Source organism: Mustela nigripes, chromosome 13 (assembly GCF_022355385.1).
Source record: "Mustela nigripes isolate SB6536 chromosome 13, MUSNIG.SB6536, whole genome shotgun sequence".
Lineage (NCBI taxonomy): Eukaryota > Metazoa > Chordata > Mammalia > Carnivora > Mustelidae > Mustela > Mustela nigripes.
In genome coordinates this window covers 128,977,790-129,000,358 of record NC_081569.1, presented here as the reverse complement: position 1 = coordinate 129,000,358, position 22,569 = coordinate 128,977,790, and the positions used below count along the sequence as shown (strand labels likewise).

The 22,569-nt window shown below is 53.7% G+C and overlaps 1 protein-coding gene across 2 annotated transcripts in view; it reads left to right on the top strand.

The window, feature by feature from the left end:
* Positions 1–21,550, top strand: part of ESRRB (estrogen related receptor beta) — a 162,801-nt gene extending 141,251 nt beyond the window's left edge. For both annotated transcript variants that reach the window (XM_059373677.1, XM_059373676.1), the window contains exons 4-7: positions 7,057–7,167; positions 7,621–7,782; positions 15,363–15,632; positions 21,300–21,550. In XM_059373677.1, the coding sequence (XP_059229660.1) occupies positions 7,057–7,167; positions 7,621–7,782; positions 15,363–15,632; positions 21,300–21,544 (788 nt within the window). In that variant the 3' untranslated portion in view covers positions 21,545–21,550. The remainder of the gene's footprint in view (positions 1–7,056; positions 7,168–7,620; positions 7,783–15,362; positions 15,633–21,299) is intronic.
* The last annotated feature ends 1,019 nt before the right edge of the window (positions 21,551–22,569 follow it).

The window sequence follows — 22,569 nt, the reverse complement described above, 5'->3', positions numbered from 1 at the left end:
GGCAAGTTCCTCACCCTCTCTTAACCTCAATTTCTCCATCTGTAGAATGGGCTAAGAGAATCTCCTTCATAGGGTGTTGCAATCCCTAAGTAAAACAACATACGTACAATTCTTAGAGCAGAGGCCAGCACTGAGTGAGAGCTGCTTAGTAGATGAGAGCTTCTGCTTACGCTTGTGTCGTATCTGTATCTGCACCGGTATTATCTGTCATAATCTTGTACAGGATTTAGAGGGGTTACCATGCTGGCCCAGGACAGCTCAGCTCCCTGTCCAGTCCTGGGTTCAGCTACAGGACTCAGTCTGCATAGGAACGTGGATTCCAGTGATCATGTCTTTCTGTATTCTTAGCATATTTATGAATACTTAAATTTTGTCTTGTACATGTTCGGGGATTAACAGTGTTGAACAGTGGTTAAAACGAAGGCTATGTATTCATTAACTTAGAGATCTGGAATATTTTGCATGTAAGTATTAATGGTTGGGTTTCTTTTTTTTAAAGATTTATTTATTTATTTTTGACAGAGAGAGAGAGAGAGAGCGCACAAGCAAGGGGAGCAGCAGGCAAAGGGAGAAGCAGGCTCCCCAGTGAGCAGGGGGCCTGATGCAGAACTCGATCCCAGGACCCCGAGATCATGACCTGAGCTGAAGGCAGACGCTTTACGACTGAGCCACCCAGGCGCCCTTTATTAGTGCTTTTTTTAAAAAAAATTTTTATTTATTTATTTGACAGAGAGAGAAGCAGGCTCCCTGCTGGGCTCTCAGGGCTCGATCCCAGGACCCTGACACCATGATCTGAGCTGAAGGCAGAGGCTTAACTCACTGAGCCACCCCAGGTTCCCCTTATTGGTGCTTTTTTAAATCCAGAAAGTATCAATAAGATGACACAATCTAATAATCCCAGACAGTAATTTTAAGTTAAGTAGTACTTTAATATGCTCTGAGCCTGCTTTCTAGATATTTTGCTAAAACTGTAAGGACAAACAGTAAGGCAACTCTCATTTCAAGTTCAAGATGCCTTCTCTCCCCCCCACCCCCACCTCCCCCCACTGGGTGTTTGTAAGACTTAAACATCCTAATTTAGGAAGTAATTGCCCATTTTATCAGTGAAAATTGCTTTCTGCTGCAAGTTACAAAGAAGTTGACTGCTAGTGGCTTAGGCATCAATAAATGAGATTGATCCCCCCACCTGCCAAGGACTCTGGAGATGGGAGTTTGCTGGCATTTTACAGGCTTCTCAGTCATAGCATCAAGGACTCTCAGTCTTTCTGTCTTTCTTTGGTGTGCTTTGGGGTCCTTGCTTGGCTTCCTTATGGTTGCAAGGTAGTTGCCATAGCTCTGACCATCACCTTCCAGGTCAGGGGAGGAGAAAGGCAGAGTTGCACTGAAATGTCTGTCCCTTATATCAAAAAAGCAAAGCCATTCCCAGAAGGTCTCCCAGCATGGACTTCCCATTATAACCCATTGGCCAGAACCAGGTTGTAGGACCAGCCCTTGCTATCACGGCAGCTGAGAAGGTAGGGATTGGTAGGACTGGCTAGGACACAAACAAAATCCAGGTTCCCTTACCATGAAAGACACAGAATGGAAAGGCACTCGGGTAGACAACTAATAATGTCTGCCAGACCCCACCACTAGAATTTGGTGATTTGTTTTTAAAGGATTATGATGTAGCATCTTGTTGCAGCACTCAGGATGGGAACAGTCTGTGCTATTACCTTGTTTTCCTAAAATTGTGAGCAGAGTACTCTAGAAAATATAAAAACATATTGCCAGGTAGTAAGTATAAACATAGTTGACCAGTGTCTGTTGACCACTGTCTCTGCTCCTTGAGATGCTGTTGGTGTTCAGTTCAGAGCAGACCACATCAACAAAGACAGATGTGTAGAAGGCAGGGAGGTGACTGGTCTGAAATACTATCCAGATCGAGAAAATAAAGAGTGCTTGGCTAAAGAAGGAGGCTACCAAAGGATGTTCAAGTTCATAAAGGATTGTCTTGTGAAAGGGGGTTGGTCTCATTGGTGGGATGGAGAGTAGAAAGTGATCGGGAGACAGACTTTAGCTCAGTACAGAGGAGGACCTTCCTGAGGAATGGGTTCGCCTAAGGGAGTAAATTTCTGGTTGCTGGGAAAAGGACCAGACCCTGAGATTCTTTTGTTCCCTAAGTGTGAGGGCTGGTTTGACCTGGTGCATCATTCTACTCAGATGCTTGGCTGCCTCCCACGGGCTGGGTGCTGAGCTTGGGCGACAAAGATGAAAGTCCTTGCCCAGGAGATGCCCGTAGTCCAGCAGGGGGATGAGCACAGTGTACTGTGAAGAGTTGTTGTTTTGACTGTAGTTGCTGTAATAGAGAGTAATCGAAGGGCGCTCAAGAAGGGTGTGGCCAGCTCTGCTCCGGGGAGTCTGGAAGGCTTCTCAGTAGAGCTGATACTTGAACTGGGCTTTCGAGGGTGAATCCAGATCTTCATTGGCCTTTGGGAACAGCGTGGGCTGGAAAGATACGGCTGTGTTACTTAGGTGGGGGCGCAGCCTGTGGGAAGGGGGTCTCTGGGTTGGGAAGCCCAGGCCTACACCTCAGGACTCCTGCACCCTAAATATGATGACCTCTTTACCCTTGGGACAGTATCGGGGGAGGAGAGCTCAGAAAGCAGAGCTGATGTGGGCTCTTTCCCTTAAGACCCTACTGAAGAGTAGATGGAAACAGAGGGAAACACATGCAAGGTGGCATGGCAAAGTCCCCATGAAGGCTGCCGAGCATTCTCCCACTATGATGATCACAAAAGCCATATTCGGCGAGCAGAGTTGGTGTCACCATTGCCCCCTCGCCCATACCTGATGATGAGACAGACTCTATGAGAGCCAACTGCGCCAAAACCCTTTGAGCCATCAAGATGGGCGTGGGTCCTTGCCCGCTGGATCCCGTGAGCTGGAGCCCTTATGGGCTTGTGGCTGGGGTGAGACCTGGGAAAGCTGGCAGGAAGCCAGGAGGCAAGCCTGGCTCACATCAGGCATCAGTTTGGGCATAATCAAACCCAGTGGGCTACTTTTCTTAAGAAAACAGAATAAGCTGATAATTGATGTGTATATTGATTGGAGCCATTGACCATTCTGCTGTGAAGATCTGAAGGAGAAAATGTAGACAGAAGATGACACAGACTGGGTCCTGGGGGGTGGTACCCTGGCGTAGCCAAGAGTTGGTGGGTCCTGGCTCTTTTATTGGGCAGATCCCTCAACCATCCCCCCAAGCCTCAGTGGTTCTTAATCATAAAATGGGGATAATCGTGCCAGCTTCATATGCTATAGATGAAAAAGGGTAACACATAAGCAAAAGTCTTCCATAAATTAGGCTGTTTACATGATTCTTTTTTTTTAAATATATATATTTTTTATTTATTTGAGAGAGAGAGCTTGAGCAGAGGGAGGAGCAGGGGAAAGGGAGAAGCAGCCTCCCTGCTAAGCAAGGAGCTGGGTGGGACTCGATCCCAGAACCCTGGGATCATGACCTGAGCTGAAGGCAGACGCTTAACCGACTGAGCCACCCAGGTGCCTCCTCGTGATTCTTCTCATTGTGACCAGAGACATGTACACAGTGTCGGGGAAGAGGAGTAATAATAATGGTGATGATGTCAGTAACAGCTCTGGCTTTCTCAACATCTGCTGGACATTGGGCGCTATGACAGACCCTGGAATGGGACGGAGAGCAGCCCACCGGGTAGGGGCTCCTGGTTGGGAGGGGAAGCCACGGTGCTGTTGGAGCCCTGGAAGAAGCACCCGGCCCTCCTTGGGGTCAGGGGAAGGAGGCCATCGGTTCCTGTATGCACCGAGACTTCTTGAACACCCACTAAAGACTGGGCCCTGTGTCAGGACTGAGAACATTCCAGATCGAGGTAGTGACTGAACTGGCAAGTGCCAGCCTTGCCAAGGGACGCCTGCCTTGTTCTTTGTTTTGTCGAGCAGTTCCCACTCCTGCTGACAGCCGCGGGGTGGAGGGGAGAACCGGGAGAGAAAGTCGAAGTGGGGAAGGGGCTGCTCCTGGCCTCCAGGCAGACCCTGCTGCGTAGGAGATGGCGCAGAAAAGGGGCGTCCTCATTGTCCTCTGTGAACGAAGCTCGGCATTTTCGCTTGTCGTCTTAACAGCTTTTCAAGAAGAAGCAGAGCTTGGTAGAGGGTTTGGCTCTCAGTGTCGTAGGCAGGGGTGAGCCGCTGGGTGGCTGGGTCACAGGAGGGGGTCAGGAGACCAGGGACCTTTGCCCCCAAAACCTTCAAGGGAAGAGCCGTCCTTCCTACGTTTCTGTGCCTGCTCCTTCTGCCCTGAGCCAAAGTCCTCCCAGTACGTGGGTGTTAGGTCCTGCGCGGATGGGCCTCCGCTGTCCCCTTCAAGGTCCGAGGCACGGCTGGTCGCTCGGATAATTCCTTCCCAGACTCACCGGCCTCTGTGCCCAGAGTCACCTTGTCAGCATGCTGACTTGGATTCGTGGGGGGCAGCCTGAGATGTTTGCATTTCAGACTCACTCCCAGGTGAGGCCTGGCCGGGACCACCCCAGAGAAGGAGGAGGGCAGCAGCCACTCAACGTCCCCCCTGCATCCACGCAGCCCTCTGTCACACGCACATGCTGACCCAACTGCTACCTCGTGAGCGCCGCTGTGCCGGGGGCTTTCTCTGGGCACCTGCATGAATGCCCCAAGGCCCTCATCTGCTGTAGAGGTCCCTGGGGCGTGTCCTACCCTGTCTCCCAGGGTCCTCAATGAGGCCAAGCCTCCGTGGCCAACACCTGGAGACCCCTGCTTGGGAACCCACTGGTTACTGGCTGTCTTCCCGAGTTCACCTTCTGGGTAAAGTCTACTCGCCTCAGGGTCTGGAGAACCCAGGTGCAGGTGTGGTCAGTTGCAGTCCATTCTGCCCCTCAGTGCAAAAGGGGAGTTCACTGGAAGCTTCTCTGGAGGCTCCAAGAGCACACAGAGAGGCCAGCGAAGGCCAGGGGAAGCCCAGGCACAGGAGATTTGGTGGCAGGGAGCGTGTGGCCTGGGGCTGCCCTGACCACGTGCCATTCGATCAAAGTCTCCCGTGGACTGGGCCTATATGTCCCAGGGCCATGCTTCGACCTCCAGATGGGGGCCAGACGGAGGACCTGCTGCACTTGGATATCCAGAGTCGGGGTGGGCACAGGCCTCCTCCGAGATGACACACTACAGGGGAATTACCTTCACACAGGGAGCAGGGGTGGGATGCCCGGTCGACTCTCTCCCCCCGAAAAAAGTTCACTGCAGCCATGTCCAGCATCGAGTACGGGAGCACCTGTCTGTAGTAAAAGGGACACTGCCGATGGAAATGCAGAGCAGTGACTGGCCAAAGACACCGTCCCCTTGGGCGGTCTGGTTTGGTGCTCCTGGTGGAGGAGGTGGTCTGAGCCCTCAACCCAAAGCACTCGTCACCCCAAGTTCCTTTAGGGCAGTTAGCAGTTGAAGGGCTGGTCCCTGCCATTCAGAAAACAAAGTGATTTTGGGGCGCCTGAGTGGCTCAGTGGGTTAAAGCCTCTGCTTTCGGCTCGGGTCATCCCAGGGTCCTGGGATCGAGCCCCGCGTCGGGCTCTCTGCTCAGCGGGGAGCCTGCTTCCCGCCCCCCCCGCCCCCCGCCTTCTCTCTGCCTGCCTCTCTGCTTACTTGTGATCTCTATCTGTCAAATAAATAAATAAAATTAAAAAAAAAGAAAGAAAGAAAGAAAACTAAGTGATTTTACTTCCAGTGTTTCTTGTGGCTCTAGGGGACTTGTCTCTGGTCCCAGGGACTGAAATGGATGAGCTGTACATTCTAAGAAACAGCCAGAAAATCGCCCCTGGCATGAATGGGTTCCAAATCCTCATCCCATTCAGTTACCGTCCTTCCTCCTGCCTCTGCCCGAGAAGGGCCTGAGCCGACAGGACCCGCGGCCGCCCCTGCCACCCTGGGAGGACAGGCAGGAGGAGGTGCTGGGGAAAGTGCCGGACGGGGCCCTGGATGAAGATGCACCGCTGGGGCTCTGTGAGGGCGATGCCGTTGACCTTTGGGAGAGGAAGAGGCGTTGAGCTGGGCCTGTCAGCTCAGAGGCTGAGGAGACCACCCGGCTGTCCTCCCCTCAGGACTCCGCCTCTGTCTGACTTACTATGTGTATGTATGTATGTATTTTAAAAAGATTTTATTCATTTGACACAGAGACACAGCGAGAGAGGGAACACAAGCAGGGGGAGTGGGAGAGGGAAAAGCAGGCTCCTGCTGAGCAGAGAGCCCGATGCGGGGCTCGATCCCAGGATTGTGACCTGAGCCCGAGGCAGATGCTTAATGACTGAGCCACCCGGGTACCCCTGATTATGTATTTTAGTCAAGGCCTGTTTCATGGGAAGGAAACAGGAGCTCGCCGCTCCGCGAGTTTGTTGGGTCCCATCCGTTTTCTAGGCCAGGCCGCGTAGATTGGTGGAGGTCCTGTCCACCCTGTGAGCTGGTAGGGGTATCAGATGGTACCAGCACGTCTCTCTAGACAGCGGGAGCTGAGGGGTGGGGTGGGTTTCTGGAAGGCTCTAGAGACCCCGGGGAAATAGCCGATCTCTCTGAGAGAGGTCCTCTCTCCTGGGGAGGGATGTTACGGTGGTGTGGCCACACCTGCTTTTTGCATCTGCTGCTGGGAGACTCAGCGGTGTTCACTCACTAGCTGTGGTCAGGACCACCTCATGAGCGTCTGGCCCAGGGCTGCCCACACCCCTGCTTCTGAGGGTACTCCCGTTGCCCTGACCAGTCCTCACCCTCCCTCTGTTCTAGAAAAGACCGTAGAATGCCATCCTGTAGTCTCAGAAGGTGGAATCCAGAAACTGCTGTTTGTCATGAACCCCTGTGCGGATGCTGTGTATGTGAAAAGTCTGAAAATTCTTGTTTTTTAAAAAAAAAAAAATCCTGTTTTCATATTTGAGGTGCCTGCTAGAGGCCGAGATTCCTTTCCTCTCTTGCAGACCAGAGTTGAAATTCAGAGCAGCTAGTGCTAAGTCCCCTGATGTTGGAAAACCTAAATACCTTTTCCCCTTCTTCCCCCAGGTGTGCGCCTTGACCGAGTGCGTGGAGGCCGTCAGAAGTACAAACGGCGGCTGGACTCTGAGAGCAGCCCGTACCTGAGCTTACAGATTTCTCCGCCTGCTAAAAAGCCATGTGAGTGCCAGGGTCACCCGTGCCCCTTCTGCCCACATCATGCCTGGAACATCTGGCATCCTTTGGGGGCAATGCCACCTTCCCACTGCTGGGTCTGGGACAGTGTGCATCTCGGGGAGGTGGCCTCAGTGCCTGGCTTGGTGCCTTCATTCAGAAGGCTTTTCCATGTGGGATTTCTAGAATATGGCTCCAAGCGAAGCATGATCCTACGAAGGCCTGGACCAGCATCCAGAATACTGCCCTCATCTCCCACTCAAAGCTGGGTCCTCTTGAGAGAATTCACCAGTAGCTTCCCTTGGATATTTGTCAGGAACCCAAATCACCACGGCCAGCAAGTTTGCGGAGTCAGAGGGGAGGGAGGTGACCTTCTAGGACTCCCCAGATCCCGAATTTTCTTCCCGAGTACCTTCCTGTTTTCCCCAACATTTACATTCTTCCTCTGGTCATTGGCAGTGACCAAGATTGTCTCCTACCTGCTGGTGGCGGAGCCCGACAAGCTGTATGCCATGCCTCCCCCTGGCATGCCCGAGGGCGACATCAAGGCCCTGACCACTCTCTGTGACCTGGCCGACAGGGAGCTCGTGGTCATCATCGGCTGGGCCAAGCACATCCCAGGTGAGTCCCGTGGGGCCAGGGACACTCAGCCACCGTCCCCACGGCCGTGGTCCTGATGCCTGGGAGCCTGGGCTCCTGGAAGCCATCTTTTCTTCTGGGCTCCTCTTCTCTCCTTGTGGGATTGGAGGTGAGCAGGTGTGGGAAGGTCCGGTAATGTTCTTGAACATTGTTGGTACTCTTCAGAGCCAATTACCATCCTAGAGGGGTGGCGATTGCATCCCTGATGGGTTAAGATCCAGAGAGCAAGTTTTTTGAATCCTTGAAGGCCAAGAACGGGTTTCCTTGCAGACCTTCCTGGAAATGCTTGAGGAAACAATGCAGGCAAGAATTGAGGCTCTTGCTTCCTTTAGAGGCCGGTGGACTCTAGGTGTGGTTAAGAACACGGGCTGGGGAAAGGGACTGGGATTCAGGTTCTGGGTCTGTAACTTACGAACTGTGTCTCCCTGAGCGGGTTCCCTGCGCCCTCCGTGAATAGGGAATGCCAACAGGGCTTCCTTCGTGGGTTTTGATGAGGACGAACCGTGAGCACGAGTGATGTGCGGGACATGGTAGTGTTCGTCAGGGACTTATTGTCGCTGTGTGCCTGATGGGGAGGGAGGCCTCTCCTAACAGGCAGCATGGAGAGTTAATTTGTGAACAGGCTTTGCATGATACGGACTTCATTTGCAGTATGTGGCCCAGACCTGTCTTTCAGCTTCCTCCTGGATAAACAGTGGATCATGATCCTTCGTTTTGTTTTTGTAGACACCGATACCCACATACATTGCATTACACACATGTTGGGCAGTTTGCAAAGGCTGTGCAGTGATCCCTTGTTCGGTTCTAACAGCTTGTCTCGTGTGTGCTGGGGACATCCTGTGTTCCGCCGTGGACTTGGAGTCTTACTAGCTCTGTGACACAGGGCAGTTTATCTTCCTGTCTATAGATCCTTCTCGTGTTTGTCACCAGCTCTGAGAAATGGATACAGTGCACATGGTGATAGTAGCAAAGGTGTCCCAGACTTCGCATGCCAAGGCCCACAGTGGATGGGAGTGAGTCAGAATGTCCTTGTGTAAGAGGCGTGCTCAGCCTTTAGGAAGGAGTTGTCCTGTGCCAACCAGGCCTCAGGAGGTGATGCTGGTGTCACTTAGCTGGCAGGAAGCGTAGGATTTCTTCCGCGGGGACTCCCTGGTGGCTCCTGGGGTTCTGACTTGGGGTGGGCTCCCAGGAGATCTGAGCTGGAGCACCCTTACTAAGGAGCTCAGTCTCTTGGGATGACACACTCAGTGGCTTTGAATCTGGCCTGTGCTGATTCAGCACAGATGTGGGGTCAAGCCACTGCTTAAGACACCTCAGCCTGGATTGCTCCACTAACCCAGGGCCAAATCTGGTACAGCTCCCTCTCCCCCTCCCCGTGCTGTGCCCGGTCCACAAGCTCAGTCCTCTGCTGTGTCCCAGCAATGGCTCAGGAGTGGCTCCTGGCGGCACCCCCAGGTCACTGCTGCTTCTGCCGCCAATGCCCTCGACACCTCCGAGGGCGGGCGTAGAACCAGGAGGCACGCTCTCCCTTGCACCACTCTTCTCCCACATCTTCCTGCCCCCACCCCAACTCCATCTCCCGCTGGTGCCCACCAAGAGGGCAGTGGGCCGAGCAGGGTGGTTGTTAGGGGCACAGACTTCGGGTTCAGACCGACCTGAGCTTTAGTGTCCTTGCCTGAGACTCAGGAATCATAACAGAGGGTATGGCACAAGTGGCGGGACCGTGACCGGGTCATTGTCTTTGCTAATAGTATGAAAAGCCTCCTTTCCCATCTCCATTTTTCCTTGTCCAAAGCTGAATTCTTTTTGATTAAAAAATAAACATAGGGGCTCATTTGTCTGTCTGAAACACTAATTTGCCTATTTTGCATAAATTTGCATGCTGAATTATTTGGGCCTGACCTTCTAGTGTTTAAGGTAAAATTAATTAAGAGTCTCCTGCCGCCACATGTAAACCTCCTATTAGGGGCGATGACATATCAAGTGCCTGATATATTTAAACTAATCGACTTATTTCCGTCTCAGATTAGACAGAAAACTCACCTGCAGACCTGCTCACTAGCCTTTAAGGGAGAGAGGGAGAGAAAGCCAGAAAGAGAGGTTTTAGCAGGGTAGGTGCAAGCCAGCAACCCCACCCCCACTGGGACTGCTATCCACCCTTGCCCATCCTGTCCTCGACCACAGGACTTTCTCCTTAAGACAGCGCAGGTTGGCACCCAGCCCACTTAACTTAAGCACAGGAAACCCTATCTCGTGGGCCAGTATGGGCTAGACTCTCAGGATCTGTTCAGAGCCTGGCACACAGAGGGTGCTTCATACTTGCCTTTGCATGCATTTATTGAGCATTAGCTGTATGTAAGGTTTCTTGCTAGGAGTTGGGGCTGACACAAAGAATTCGATTAATTTCTGCCCTGAGGACCTCATTTGGGAATAAGATGGAGAATTTAAACAAAAAACAAAAACAACAAAATACTTTTTCATGGAAAATTTTAAGCATACGAAAAGAGACCAAATAGTATCGGGCACGTCCATGCATGCCACTACACGGCCCGTGTCACTTCCCCTCTGCCCTGTTTGCCATCTCCTATCCCGCATACTTAGAATGCAGCAAGAAGAACCACAGGCTAGAGTCACCAGGCAGGAGGGACCCCAGGGGCTGCAGGGACAGAGAGCTGAACCTGAGCTAGGCCTTCGGGATGGTGGGCCACGACCATCAGAAGGCATCGGGGTGCCGAGAACACGAGTTTTAAGGCTGAGCCCAGAAACTGACCTGTGCACATGGGCACTGAGTGACCTGCGTGGCCAGGAGGAAGGATCATTTGAGCACAAACTCCTTTCCCAGCAGCCCGCTCCTTTCACTCCTGTTTTTGAGCACACATGTTGCAGGGGTGAGTTCTGGGGGTAGCCAAGGCTGATGGCGACTCATGCAGCACTGCGGCCGTGCGTTCGAGTCCATCTACCGCAGCCTTACGCTGCACGCAGGCTTCTCCCTTGAGTCGAATTCCCAGAGCCCTGCGTTGCTCAGGGGACGAGCCCAAGTCAATAGAGGGCCCACGTCCTGTTCCCCATGAGCAGCACACACGCACCAGGGGCAGCAGCCTTGAAGAGGCAGTGGGTATCCCTTGACAGACTGCAGCCTCTGGACTATTAGCCAGTAATCCCGCCACCCCAGGCGGCCCGCAGGCTGCCCCAGCCCAGGAGAGCCTTGTCCTGCCGGCTCTGCAGGGGACCCCCCAGAGGCCTCCTCCAGAAGCCCTGCTCCCAGGTAGCCACCGTCTGGCTCCCACGGGGGAGGGAATGCCAGCGGCCAGTGAAATATGGGCTGCCGAGTGACAGCAGCTGTGTCTGGAGTGGCCTCAGATCCTATAATTACATCTCCCTTTATTACCTCTGCTAATGGCCCTCCAGGTCGACAGAAACGATAATAAATTAACAGATTATGAACTCCACTTGCCACAAATTATGTGCTTTTTTTTTTCTTTTCTTAAATTCTAGGAGATCATGCTGTCACATCACTGGGGGATGGGGCTTGGGAAGAGCCTGAATGTTATCAGATCAGTTGGTGCAGATAAAGCAGCTTTGGTGGTGGGGGATGAGGGGGTGGGGGCAGAGCTCCAGGGGGGAGACCTGGGGAGACCGGTGGGAGCGCCCAGCAGGACCTCAAGGGGGCAGTGTGTGATGTCAGGGCCCCGGGCCACACCAGCCTCTCTGGGCAGCAAGCCCTGCCCCAGGCCCAGAATTGCTGATTGCTTGATGGAGGAGACCCAGCCCAGCACAGAAGAGCGGAAGTGGAGGGTGCTGGACGGAAGGGCAGGGAGGAGTGCTTCAGCCCTGCATTTGGGTTTAAATAAAAGAAAGGATATGGGCTTCTAGTACAGATGTCAGATGTGAGAGAGGAATGGATATTAGGAGTTCCAAATTCCTCATCTTTCTTAAAACATCCCTGGGAATTTCCTGTGCACGTAGAGTCCCTGTGTGCATGTCTGTGTGCACCTGTGCCTGCGCCTGCGTGTTCTCCCCCTACCATAGAGCTGTTCTTTTTTAAAAATTTTTTTTTAAAGATTTTTATTTATTTATTTGACAGGTCACAAGTAGGCACAGAGGCAGGCAGAGAGAGAGGAAGGGAAACAGGCTCCCTGCTGAGCAGAGAGCCCAATGCAGGGCTTGATCCCAGGACCCTGAGATCATGACCTGAGCCGAAGGCAAAGGCTTAACCCACTGAGGCACCCAGGAGCCCCATAGGGCTGTTCTTTAACACTGCTTTATATCCTGCTTCTTTCATTTAATTATGTAACACAGTAGCACTTTCCTGGGGCCAGGCACTGTACTAAGTGTTCTCTCTGATAGCTCATTTCATCCCACAGTCCCATGAAGGAAGTATTAATATTATTCCCATTTTACAGAGGAGGAAACTGAGGCACAGAGAAGTGGACATGCCCAGGGTGACAGCCAGTGGCCAGCAGAGCTAGAATTCCATCAGACAGTCTGGCTCTGGTTGTTATATCTTCCTTACACTCATGGGTATCTTTCCACACCCACAAAAACAGTTCTGCCTCATTCTTTCGGGTGGCTTTTAATGTGCCATTCATTTAGCTAATAATTAGGTTTATATGGTAATTACACGTATCACATTCGTTACATTTAGGTTGTTTCCTGTTCGGGGTGCCTCCCGCACTTTCCAGTTGGGGCCACGTTCACCCATGGTGTGTCCTCAGAGCCCCTCCATCTCTCTGGCCCTTTGAACTGTCCTAACCTTGAGATCCCAGCAGACCGATCTAACAAACACCCTTTCCCAGTTATCTATGTGAGAGAAATTCCCAGTGTGGACTTGCTAGGTTGACGGGGGCAAGCCTTTTGTTTTATGCTCGATTTAGTTTTATTTGGGGAACATCTTAGTATGGACAGATTCAAAAGCCAAAACTAGATAAAAATGTGTCCACAAAACCCTCCCCTCCATCCCTGTCACCTCCCCTCCTTTTTCCTAGAGCTGTTTTTATTTTTCATTTTCCCTTCTAGTGTTTTTCTTCAAGGAGGTCTAGCCTTGGAGGGAGGCACAAACACTCAGAGGCGCCGGCTCCTTTCCTCCCGCCACCTGCTCTGCCCTTACCCAGAGGACCTGTCACTGGCTTGTGCACAAGGGGCAGAGGCGGCGGAATCTGAACCTGTGTCTAAAGGATGAAGAGGGTCTCACTGATTCTTTGTGGGTCCATTTTCTGGTCCCCTAAGAGTCAGGGCCCAGTGGCATTGGTTCATGCGATTCTGTTAGGAATATGCATTGGGTGTCACCTTTGTCCCAGGCCAGTTGCTGGGCAGTGGGGAAGTTGTCCCAGGCCAGTTGCTGGGCAGCACAGGGAAGCCCATCCCGGCACGCAGCTGCGCTCACCTGGATGTCCTCACCACGCCCGACAGATGTCCTCTCACTTTGCAGGACTCAGCCTCCCGCACTTTCCAGTTGGGGCCACATTCGCCCATGGTGTGTCCTCAGAGCCCCTCCATCTCTCTGGCCCTTCGAACTGTCCTAACCTTGAGATCCCAGCAGAGCTCGGGGCTTGGGCGACCCTTTCCCTCTGGACTGCAAGATCTTGCACACGGGAGCCTGTTCTGGTTCCATCTTGCCATTCTGTCCCCAGTGCCTGGCGCAGGTGCCCAGTGAGGATTTGCCCAAGGAATGAAGAGACAGAAGCACGCTGTTACCTCTAGGGGTCGTACCTGCGCAGTGGGCCTCACGGCATCTTCTCTTTTCCGGAAGCCCCTGCTCTTCCTCACCTCCCCTTTTGCAGCCTTCCGATTCAATTGTCTGTTGATTTCGCCCTGTCCACCTCCTACGTCTCCCTTCCTGATCTGTCCGCTTCCCGCGCAGCCCCCGGTGTCCCCCTGTACCCGCCCCTCCCCGTGTCCCCGCGTGCACACACCCTCACGAGCCGGCTGATTGGGATCTGTTAATTAATGTCGTCCAAGGCCTCTCCCGCTCAGAGGCCCGATAAGGGAAATTGGATGTCCATTCTATCTGCCTTTTATTACCTCCCGGCTGTCCCTGCCACCACAGGCTGCCACACACCCCTTGTGCACTGGGATCCAGACAGCACGCACGCACCTTACTCCCCCGCCACCCGGTGCCACAGCCTGTCCCCGAGGAGAGGCCGGTCGGTCCAGGCCCAGCCCTCTCCATTGGCGTCATTGTCGGTCACTGTGGATGCCGGCAGCCAGTGATGAGCCTGGGCGGGGGCAGGGGGCAGTATAGATGCACTCAGGAGCCATGATGCCTGGCCTGAGAGGGTGCTCCCCAGCAGAGGGGAGCCCACCTGGTGAAGCGGCTTCCACCTCGGACTGCCCCCTAAAGTTGACCACGTCTGTGCTGGTTGGGAGAGGGACAGTGGAGTTTAGACTCAGGGGACAGCAGGGGAGAGTAGGACAGACTCCGTGGAAACCCAGAGCAGTGGGCCTATGCCGAAGTTCGGGACTACCCCGGGCCTCCAGCCATGCCCAGAAAGGAGAGGGGAGTCAGGCCAACAGCATGCTAATAACAACAAAACAGTAATCATAGCGACCTCCTCAGGCATCACCCTGGCTCCGGCTTGTCTCATCAGTAACATTTGTGTGGGCTCTGAGAACATGATACAGGTTCTGCAACCATTGTCTCATTTAGATGTCCTGCGACTCTGAAGCAGGTGCTGCTGTTCTGCCCATTTTATAAAAGAGGACACTGAGTTTGTGGCAGTTAACATAGCTTTCACGTGGTCAGCCTACAGCTAGGAGAGGGGAAGTCAGGACTCAGGCCCAGGCAGTCTCCCGAGCACGCTGGACCAGACGGTGACATAATTCTGGAACCTTCCCCATCGCTGACCTCCTTCTGCTCTGGAGTCGGCGTCCTTGCTAGCCGGGAGGGACACTTCCATGATTCTAAGCTCACAGAATGCAGGACAGCTCAGGTCATTGTTAGGTGGAGAGTGATGGCGGGGCAGCAGGGGTCTGACCCCTGGGGGACAGGCTGCCTGTGAGAAAGTACCCTCTGACCCTGGAGGCTCTTGAGCTCTTAGTGGCCCCAGGCTGTGGTCATGGGGAGCGGGGTTGGTCACTGGCCGGGAACAGCTGAGTCCTCTTTCCTGATTGGGCCCTTGGGTCAGCACACACAGCTGAGACTTTGCACTGAGGATCAGGTGTCCTTTTAAAACACCAAAGCCTCCCCTGGCTGAGCAGAGAGAAAAATCCACAAAGTCCTCTGGGGGGAAGGGGACCCTATCCTGCTGCCTCTTGATTCTGCTATGAATTTAACAACTCCTTAAATTACAGATGCATTTAATTAATCAAAAAGCCTCTACAGACATTTCGAAAAAACAGCATAGAACTCACAATAATAGTGATAGCGACTGTCAACATTGACTGAGCTCTTGTTGTGTAAGTCTTTCGCATTAATTTCCCATCTGACTCCTTGATCGAGGGAAGGACAAGGAGGAATCCAGCGGGGACAGAGGGCGGGGTGGGATCCGGAGGTGCCCGGGACCCCCTCCTCCAGCCAGCCCACCTGATTGCTGCCTCCCTCCTTGCCCCTTCTCTTGCCGCAGGCTTCTCGAACCTGTCTCTCGGAGACCAGATGAGCCTGCTGCAGAGCGCCTGGATGGAGATCCTGATCCTGGGCATCGTGTACCGCTCGCTACCCTACGACGACAAGCTGGTGTTCGCTGAGGACTACGTCATGGACGAGGAGCACTCCCGCCTCGCCGGGCTGCTGGAGCTCTACCGGGCCATCCTGCAGCTGGTGCGCAGGTACAAGAAGCTCAAGGTGGAGAAGGAGGAGTTTGTGACACTCAAGGCCCTGGCTCTGGCCAACTCAGGTAAGGGCAAGTGTGGGTCCCGCAGCAGGAGCTCCCAGAGGTCTTGGTGGGCGGAGCCTCTGAGCAGGGCCACCATGGCGGGGGTGCGGCAGCGATGGCGAGAAGATGCTGGAGCTTCTTATCACCAGAGACTGTGCACGGGTTGGCCTGAAGCTGAAAGGCTGGTGATGAAAGCCAGCAATCGGCAGGTGCTTCCCGAGCCCTGGATTTGTAGGGCACTTGACTGGGCCTCTGATGCCTAGCCTGGCATGCTGGTTAAGAACGCAGATTTCATAGCCAAGCTGCTAAGAGTCAAATCCTGCTCCCCACCCCCCCACCCCCGCCTTGGGCAAGTCGCTTTCCTCTTTGCCTCATTTTCATTATCAGTAAAATGGGAGCACTGAAGAGTCCCTACCCCACCAGATTGGGGCAGGGATTTGTTTATACAGGATTATATTATACTCACAACATGCCAGCGCATAAGTGTTAAGCTTGTTCAGTAAATTAGTTAGGAACTTACTTAATTCTTACACACAACCCTATGAGCAAGGGTCTCGTGATTCTCTCCCCATTTTACAGATGGGGATATTGAGGCCTGGGGAGGTGAAAATTGCCTGGGGTGACACTGTTAAGGGGTGCCCAAGCTAAGACTCGATCCAAAGTCCTCTGCAAAATCAACCCCCAGCTTATAAAACTGCTCCTTGAGTCTCCTAGTCAAACTGCTCAGATACAAGAGAGAAAAACCTGCCCAACCGAGTTGGTCTGGACTCTCATTAAAAAGGAGGCTTCAGGCCGCCTGGGTGGCTCACTGGGTTAAGCCTCTGCCTTCAGCCTGCATTGGGCTCTCTGCTTGGCAGGGAGTCTGCTTCCCATTCCCCACCCCCGACCGTCTCTGTGCCTACCTGTGACCCCTCTCTCTGTCAAATAAATAAATAAAATCTTAAAAAAAAAAAAAAAGAGGCTTCATGGGGCACCTGGGTGGCTTAGCTCAGTCAGTTAAGCATCTGATTCTTGATTTCAGCTCAGGTCATGATCTCGGGGTCCTGAGGTCAAGCCCCACATCTGGCTCTGTCCTCAGTGGGGAGTCTGCTCGAGGATTCCCTCTCCTCCCGCTGCTCCTGCCCCTGCTCTCTAGCATTCTTTCTCTAAAATAAATAAATCTTTTTAAAAATTTATTTTTAATTAAAAAAATGAAAAGAAGGTATCACTCCATTCCTTCAGCCCCTTCCAGCTCCTGGCTGGAATCCCTGGGGAGAGGGGCTGCGCATTGGCGATGCAGGTGAGCGAGTTGGAGTGTAATCTGTGTCCACAGTTAGGGAGCGGCCCCCACTGAGCCAGGTGGGGGCAGGTGGAGAATGCAGGGAAAGTCAGGCTCCCTGTCCTAAAGAGAGTGTGTCAGGCAAGTTTGCTATAGGGCGGCATGTGCCAGAGTTCTTGCTCAAGTCCGGGTCCGAGGGACCCAGGTTCAAATTACAGCTCTGATGCTTAGTAGCAGTGTGACCCTGGGCAAGTTGGCAACCTTCCTCAGCCCTGTCCTTGTGTGTAAAATGGGGATATCCCAGTACCTCCTCCAAGCACTTTGCTGTTAAATGATCAGCTGAAGATAAAGCACTTAGGTCAGTGCCTGACCTCGAGGAAATGTTCAATAAATATTAGTTATTATCATTACTATTAATATCAGAGGAAACAAATGTTATCAGCACAGGGAAGAGGGAGAGCTGGTTCCCAGGGAGAGACAGAACAGATAGGATGACCAAGTGGTTTGCTTGATCCTGTTGTTCATGTTCCGGGAGCCCTCCATCGCCGGCAAACCCAGACAGTTGGCTCCCCAGCAGATCGCTTCATAGAGAAGGCAGGAGATGCTGCAGATGCCCTGGACAGCCCCCTTTAATGGGTTAGTGCTCCCGTGCCCCAGCGGCTGAGTTCTGCTGCTAACAGCTCCCAGCTGTCCCTTTCCCCAAGACCTGCCCTCACCTGTCTTGCCTAGAAAGCTGAGTACGTTGGCACACTTTAGCCAGCGGTGACCCACATGAGGGAACAAAAGTCTGAGCTTCTGCAGGGTGGAATCAGAGCTCTGCATGGATCAGGCCAAAGTCAAGGCCATGTTCTCACTTTGCTTGCTTCCACACTCACTCTTGCCTGCCTCTCTCCCTTCCTTTCTCCTGAAGGCACAGCCCCCAGACATCCCAAGCCCCCGAACCCTGGATTGGGGCTCTGCTTTTGGGGAACCTGATCTAATCCAGACAGGCAAGCATTTTTTTTTTTTTAGAACTCCCTTTTATTATTAAACAAATGCAAAATGATAATGAAAATTTTACAGGCTTTTATAACAGACTCTTTACATTTTAAGATTCCAAAATGGTAGTATATTCTTTGTGAGAGAATGCCAGTCCTGTTGGTTTGTTTTTTTTTTTAATTTATTTGACAGAAAAATCACAAGTAGGCAGAGAGGCAGGCAGAGCGGGGTGGGGAGCAGGTTCCCTGCTGAGCAGAGAGGCCGATGCAGGGCTCGATCCCAGGACCCTGAGATCATGACCTGAGCCGAAGGCAGAGGCTTAGCCCGCTGAGCCACCCAGGCATCCCCCTGTTGGGTTTTTAAAAAATGGTTTTAAATTTACAGAAGAATTGAGCAGCTGCTGCCATAGGTCTGTGCCCCCCTTCCACCCCATCCACCACTGTACCCATGACTCCTCATCTTGTATTGGTGCAGTAATTTGTTACAATGAATGAGCCAATATTGATACATTGTTATTAACCCAAGTCCCTAGATGCCATCAGGGTTTACTTCCTGTGTGGTGTGGGTCTGCAGATTTGACAAATGGGTAGTGACAAAACTCCCCCCTTACCTGCCCTGCAGAACAGCCCCCTGCCCCGTAAGCCCGCACTCAACAACTCAGAGGGAAGCACGGGGACTAGGTCTGGCAAGAGGGGCTAGGAGCTTGCGTGGGCGGAGGGACCATAGGCAGCAGAGGAAATGGGAGTGGGAACGGTGCGATCAGCAAGGCTGCCAGGCCTCAGGGGGTACATCCTTGATTTTAGACTCTCTGGACCTTTTCATCGTTGACCTAGAGCTTGGGCTGGCCCGTGCGGGGGGAGGGGAGTGAAGAGGTGGGAGGCAGGTCAACTGTCAACCTCCTCCCCGCTGGCCTCGGCGCCTGGTTGGACCAGCTTTCAGACGGCATTTTAGCTTTGCCATCCGCTTGCTCTGATCTCACAGGCACACGTGCACACACACACATACACACACATGTATACACATGAAGACAGGCACACAAATACAGATGTGTGCATACACATACAGAGACATGTGTGCACACATGCACATATGCTCACAGACATTTGCTTGTGTGCACACCGATACGTGCACACGTAGACACGCATGTAGATAGACGTGGTCACGAATATAGGCATGTGCATGCATAGACACTTGCACACATACAGATACAGGCATGGGCACACTGAACGCACACATGTGTATGCTCAAATACACACACATACGCACGTGTACCCATGTGCACACACACATGCGGACACAGAACTTGATGACTGGCCGTGGCTTAGAAACATGAGCTCAGCAGCACCCTTGCTAGCATCAAGCGTGGCCTGAGTACACACTTTGTCACACGAGAAAAAGTGCCAGGGATCTGCCTTTCTTGCCCCATCTCCCAGGCCACAGAGCAGGTACAGGTAGTTCAGGAAGTAGGCGGAGTTTGTGCAGCCCAGGGCAGGGGGAGAGCACAGGGCGGAACCACTCACCTGGCTGAGGGGGCTGCCGCGAGGCAGAAGCGTGAAGCACATTGGAGACAGGCTGGGGTCTCAAACCCCAGCCCCTCAGGAGCCTGTGGCCGTCTTTCACCCCAAGTCCTGGGCATCTCCAAGGCTTCCTGACAGCAGAAAAAATTCATAGCCATTGATTTTGTAATTAACAGTTTATCAATGCCATCGATACAGACTCGCTGATGGATTGCAAAGAAATTAATCTTGCAATGTTATTTTATTTCATTTTTGGTCGAAGGCAGCTGCCAATTTTGGCCTCCTTGGGGAGGGTAGGGGGAGGAGCGAGGAAGCGGTCGGAGAGGCAGGGGGTCTGGATGGCCACATCCCCAGCCTTAGAGGGACAAGCGCATTGTGGGTGCACGTTCTGGAACCTGCTGGAAGTGTAGGAGTGGAGGCATCTTGGGTATGAGGCCGGTAACACCCCAGCATGCTGAAGGCACTCGCCCTAGGCTGAGTCCTCATGGTAATGATGATAATACATTTATCAGGTGCTTACTAAGTAAGTGCCTGGTAATGTGCTGTTTCTTTTAATCCTCACCACTACCCTCTGGAGGCATGGAGGCATTTGCTCCGTTTTACAGATGAGGATACAATCTCAGAGAGCCTGAGTAACTTGGTCAGAGTAACACAGCATCAAAGATTCCAGAGTCTTATCTGCCTCATTTGGCACTTCTCCCAGGAGGAAGAGGCAGAACCTTGGAGGCATGGGCTGAGCGTGGCTGCAAAAGGTCAGACAGAAGGAGTCACAGGGGTCAGCCAGTTAGAACAGCTGCCCTTGGCGGTTTGGTACCTAAACTAACCCAGCAAGCACGGGCATTGCCCTGCTCTCTTGAGGACCTCGGGAGCCTTGTTCTGCCTGCCTTGACTGCCTGCCCAGAGCTCCCAGTTCACTTGACCGATGTGACCCCCGGGGCTTCATGCCTTTGGCAGGTTGGGCACTGCGATGCAGGGTGCTGGCTCGAGCTCTTTAAGGAATATCAGAAGAAGGCGGGCTCTTTCCCTTGAGTCTAGGGATTGAATGCCAGGAAATGGCCTTGGCTTCAGCTCGGACCCCACTGTAAGCCAGCTGTCAGCAGATGCCCGCCTGCCCTGCTGGGATTTAGGCAACTTCCATTTGAACCCGTGACTCATGGCTGAGTCCAAAGCCCTCCTCGGGATTTTTAGAGGACTCCCAATAGCATCCGCTGTCACTGTGGCCCGTGCATCTGGCCATGCTGTCTCGGGCCCTGGCCCAGGCCCCCGCCACAGGGCACCTGGGCACAGAGCTCAGCCCCTTTCTCTGTGTTTGCATGCTGTAACCAGCGGACGGGCTGGTGCCTGGTGGTGGCAGCAGTGACCATCCCAGTGATGATGCTGGTCATGGTGCCACCAGTGGGGCACTCACTTCGGGACAAGTACTGTTTTTAGTCCTCGACTTGCATTAATTCACTTAACCTCTTGAGGTACATGTGGCTATTCTCTCAGAAAAGTAAGGCACAGAGAAGTTAAATCCCTTGCCTAAAGTCACCCAGCTAGCAAGGGAGGTACACAGGACTCCAGCTCCAGTGGTCTGGCTCCACAGTCCACCTTGCCTCTCCAGGGCATGACCGGTCTGCTCACGTCCCAAGTCCTTCAGGGTCTCTGCTGACCCCTCTTGGTGGTTTCTCAAGAGATGACCTTCCAAGGTGCAGATGGCTCCCTGGCCCCAAGCCTCGGCTCTGTCACGGGCCTCTGTGACCTCAGGCTGGCAGTTTAGCCTCCGTAGTCAAGTGAGGGGAGGGGGGCAATAGCCCAGGGCCCCAAGCCCCCCCCCCCGCGCGGCCCCCGCCCAGGGCCCCACCCCCCCCCCCCCCCCCCCCCCCCTCCTGGGGCCTGGCCCCCCCTCCCCCCCCCCCCGGGCTGCACCCACTGATGCTCTCCCTATGCCGGCAGATTCCATGTACATCGAGGATCTGGAGGCTGTGCAGAAGCTGCAGGACCTGCTGCATGAGGCGCTGCAGGACTACGAGCTGAGCCAGCGCCATGAGGAGCCCCGGAGGACGGGCAAGCTGCTGCTGACGCTGCCCCTGCTGCGGCAGACGGCCGCCAAGGCCGTGCAGCACTTCTACAGCGTCAAACTGCAGGGCAAGGTGCCCATGCACAAACTCTTCCTGGAGATGCTGGAGGCCAAGGTCTGATGGCCCGGCACCTGGACCGACTCCCACCTGTGGACAGACCGGCGGACGGACCGCCGCGGAGACCTCCACAGCCACCAGCCTCAACCTTCAAGCCCTGTATCATGGCCACGGGCAGTCCCAGAGGAAGGGCTCTCTCGCCTCCTGGCTGTGCGTGGAGTCCGGAGTACAGCGGGGCAGGGGAACAGGGAGGGGAGGGCAGGGCGTGGGCTCATCTGTAACTGGCTTTTTCTTGGGTATGTTTTTCCTTCTCCATGGGCAGTGCTGAGGTCTGGGCCAGGGCTGACTCCCTTGAAACTGGAGACCATCGAGGAAGTGCTCCTTCCACCTATGAAAGCCCCAGGAGACAGTAGTGCGTATCTAACCCCACCCCCACGCCCCCACCCCACAGGGTGGGCAGTGCTCAGCGCCCAGGACCCCACCCAATTCAGGCTGGGTGCCACTGGAAGTTGTCCCTTCCCAGAGGGCAGGGGCTTTCTTCCAGAGGCCCTGCCTACTCTGCTACTTGGGGCTCCTCCAGAGGCCCCACACCTTCCCCAGTCCCAGGGCCACCTGCCCTGCAGCCTTTCTGCCTGGTGCACACTCCCCTCCTGATAGGGACCCCATCCAGAGAGCAGCTGCCAGAGCTCGGGCATCTTCCTGGGCACTCACCCCTTGGTACCCGCACACCTGCTTGTCACCACAGCATCAAGGCCCACCTGTCCTCCCCCTCTCCTCTCCTAGGAGATCCTGCTACTTCCTGCCCCTACCTCAGCTTACACGGTGGGTTCAGGCAGCCAAGGGGATTTCAGGTCCATAGCTGGGAACAGTGCTGCCTCTGAAGAGCAGGGCCAGGCAGTATTCCACAGAGCTCCTCCTCTTGCTTGGCCCTGTCAGCCTTCTGGGCAGTTTGGAGCAGATGGGCCTGTGGCAGTTTGGGGGACACTAGGGGCCTGGCCACCTCTGAGGGCACCCTAGGCACTGATTTCCAGGCTGGCAGTCATGGGAGGATTGGGGCAAAATGGGGAAAGGCTCAAACCAATCTTTGC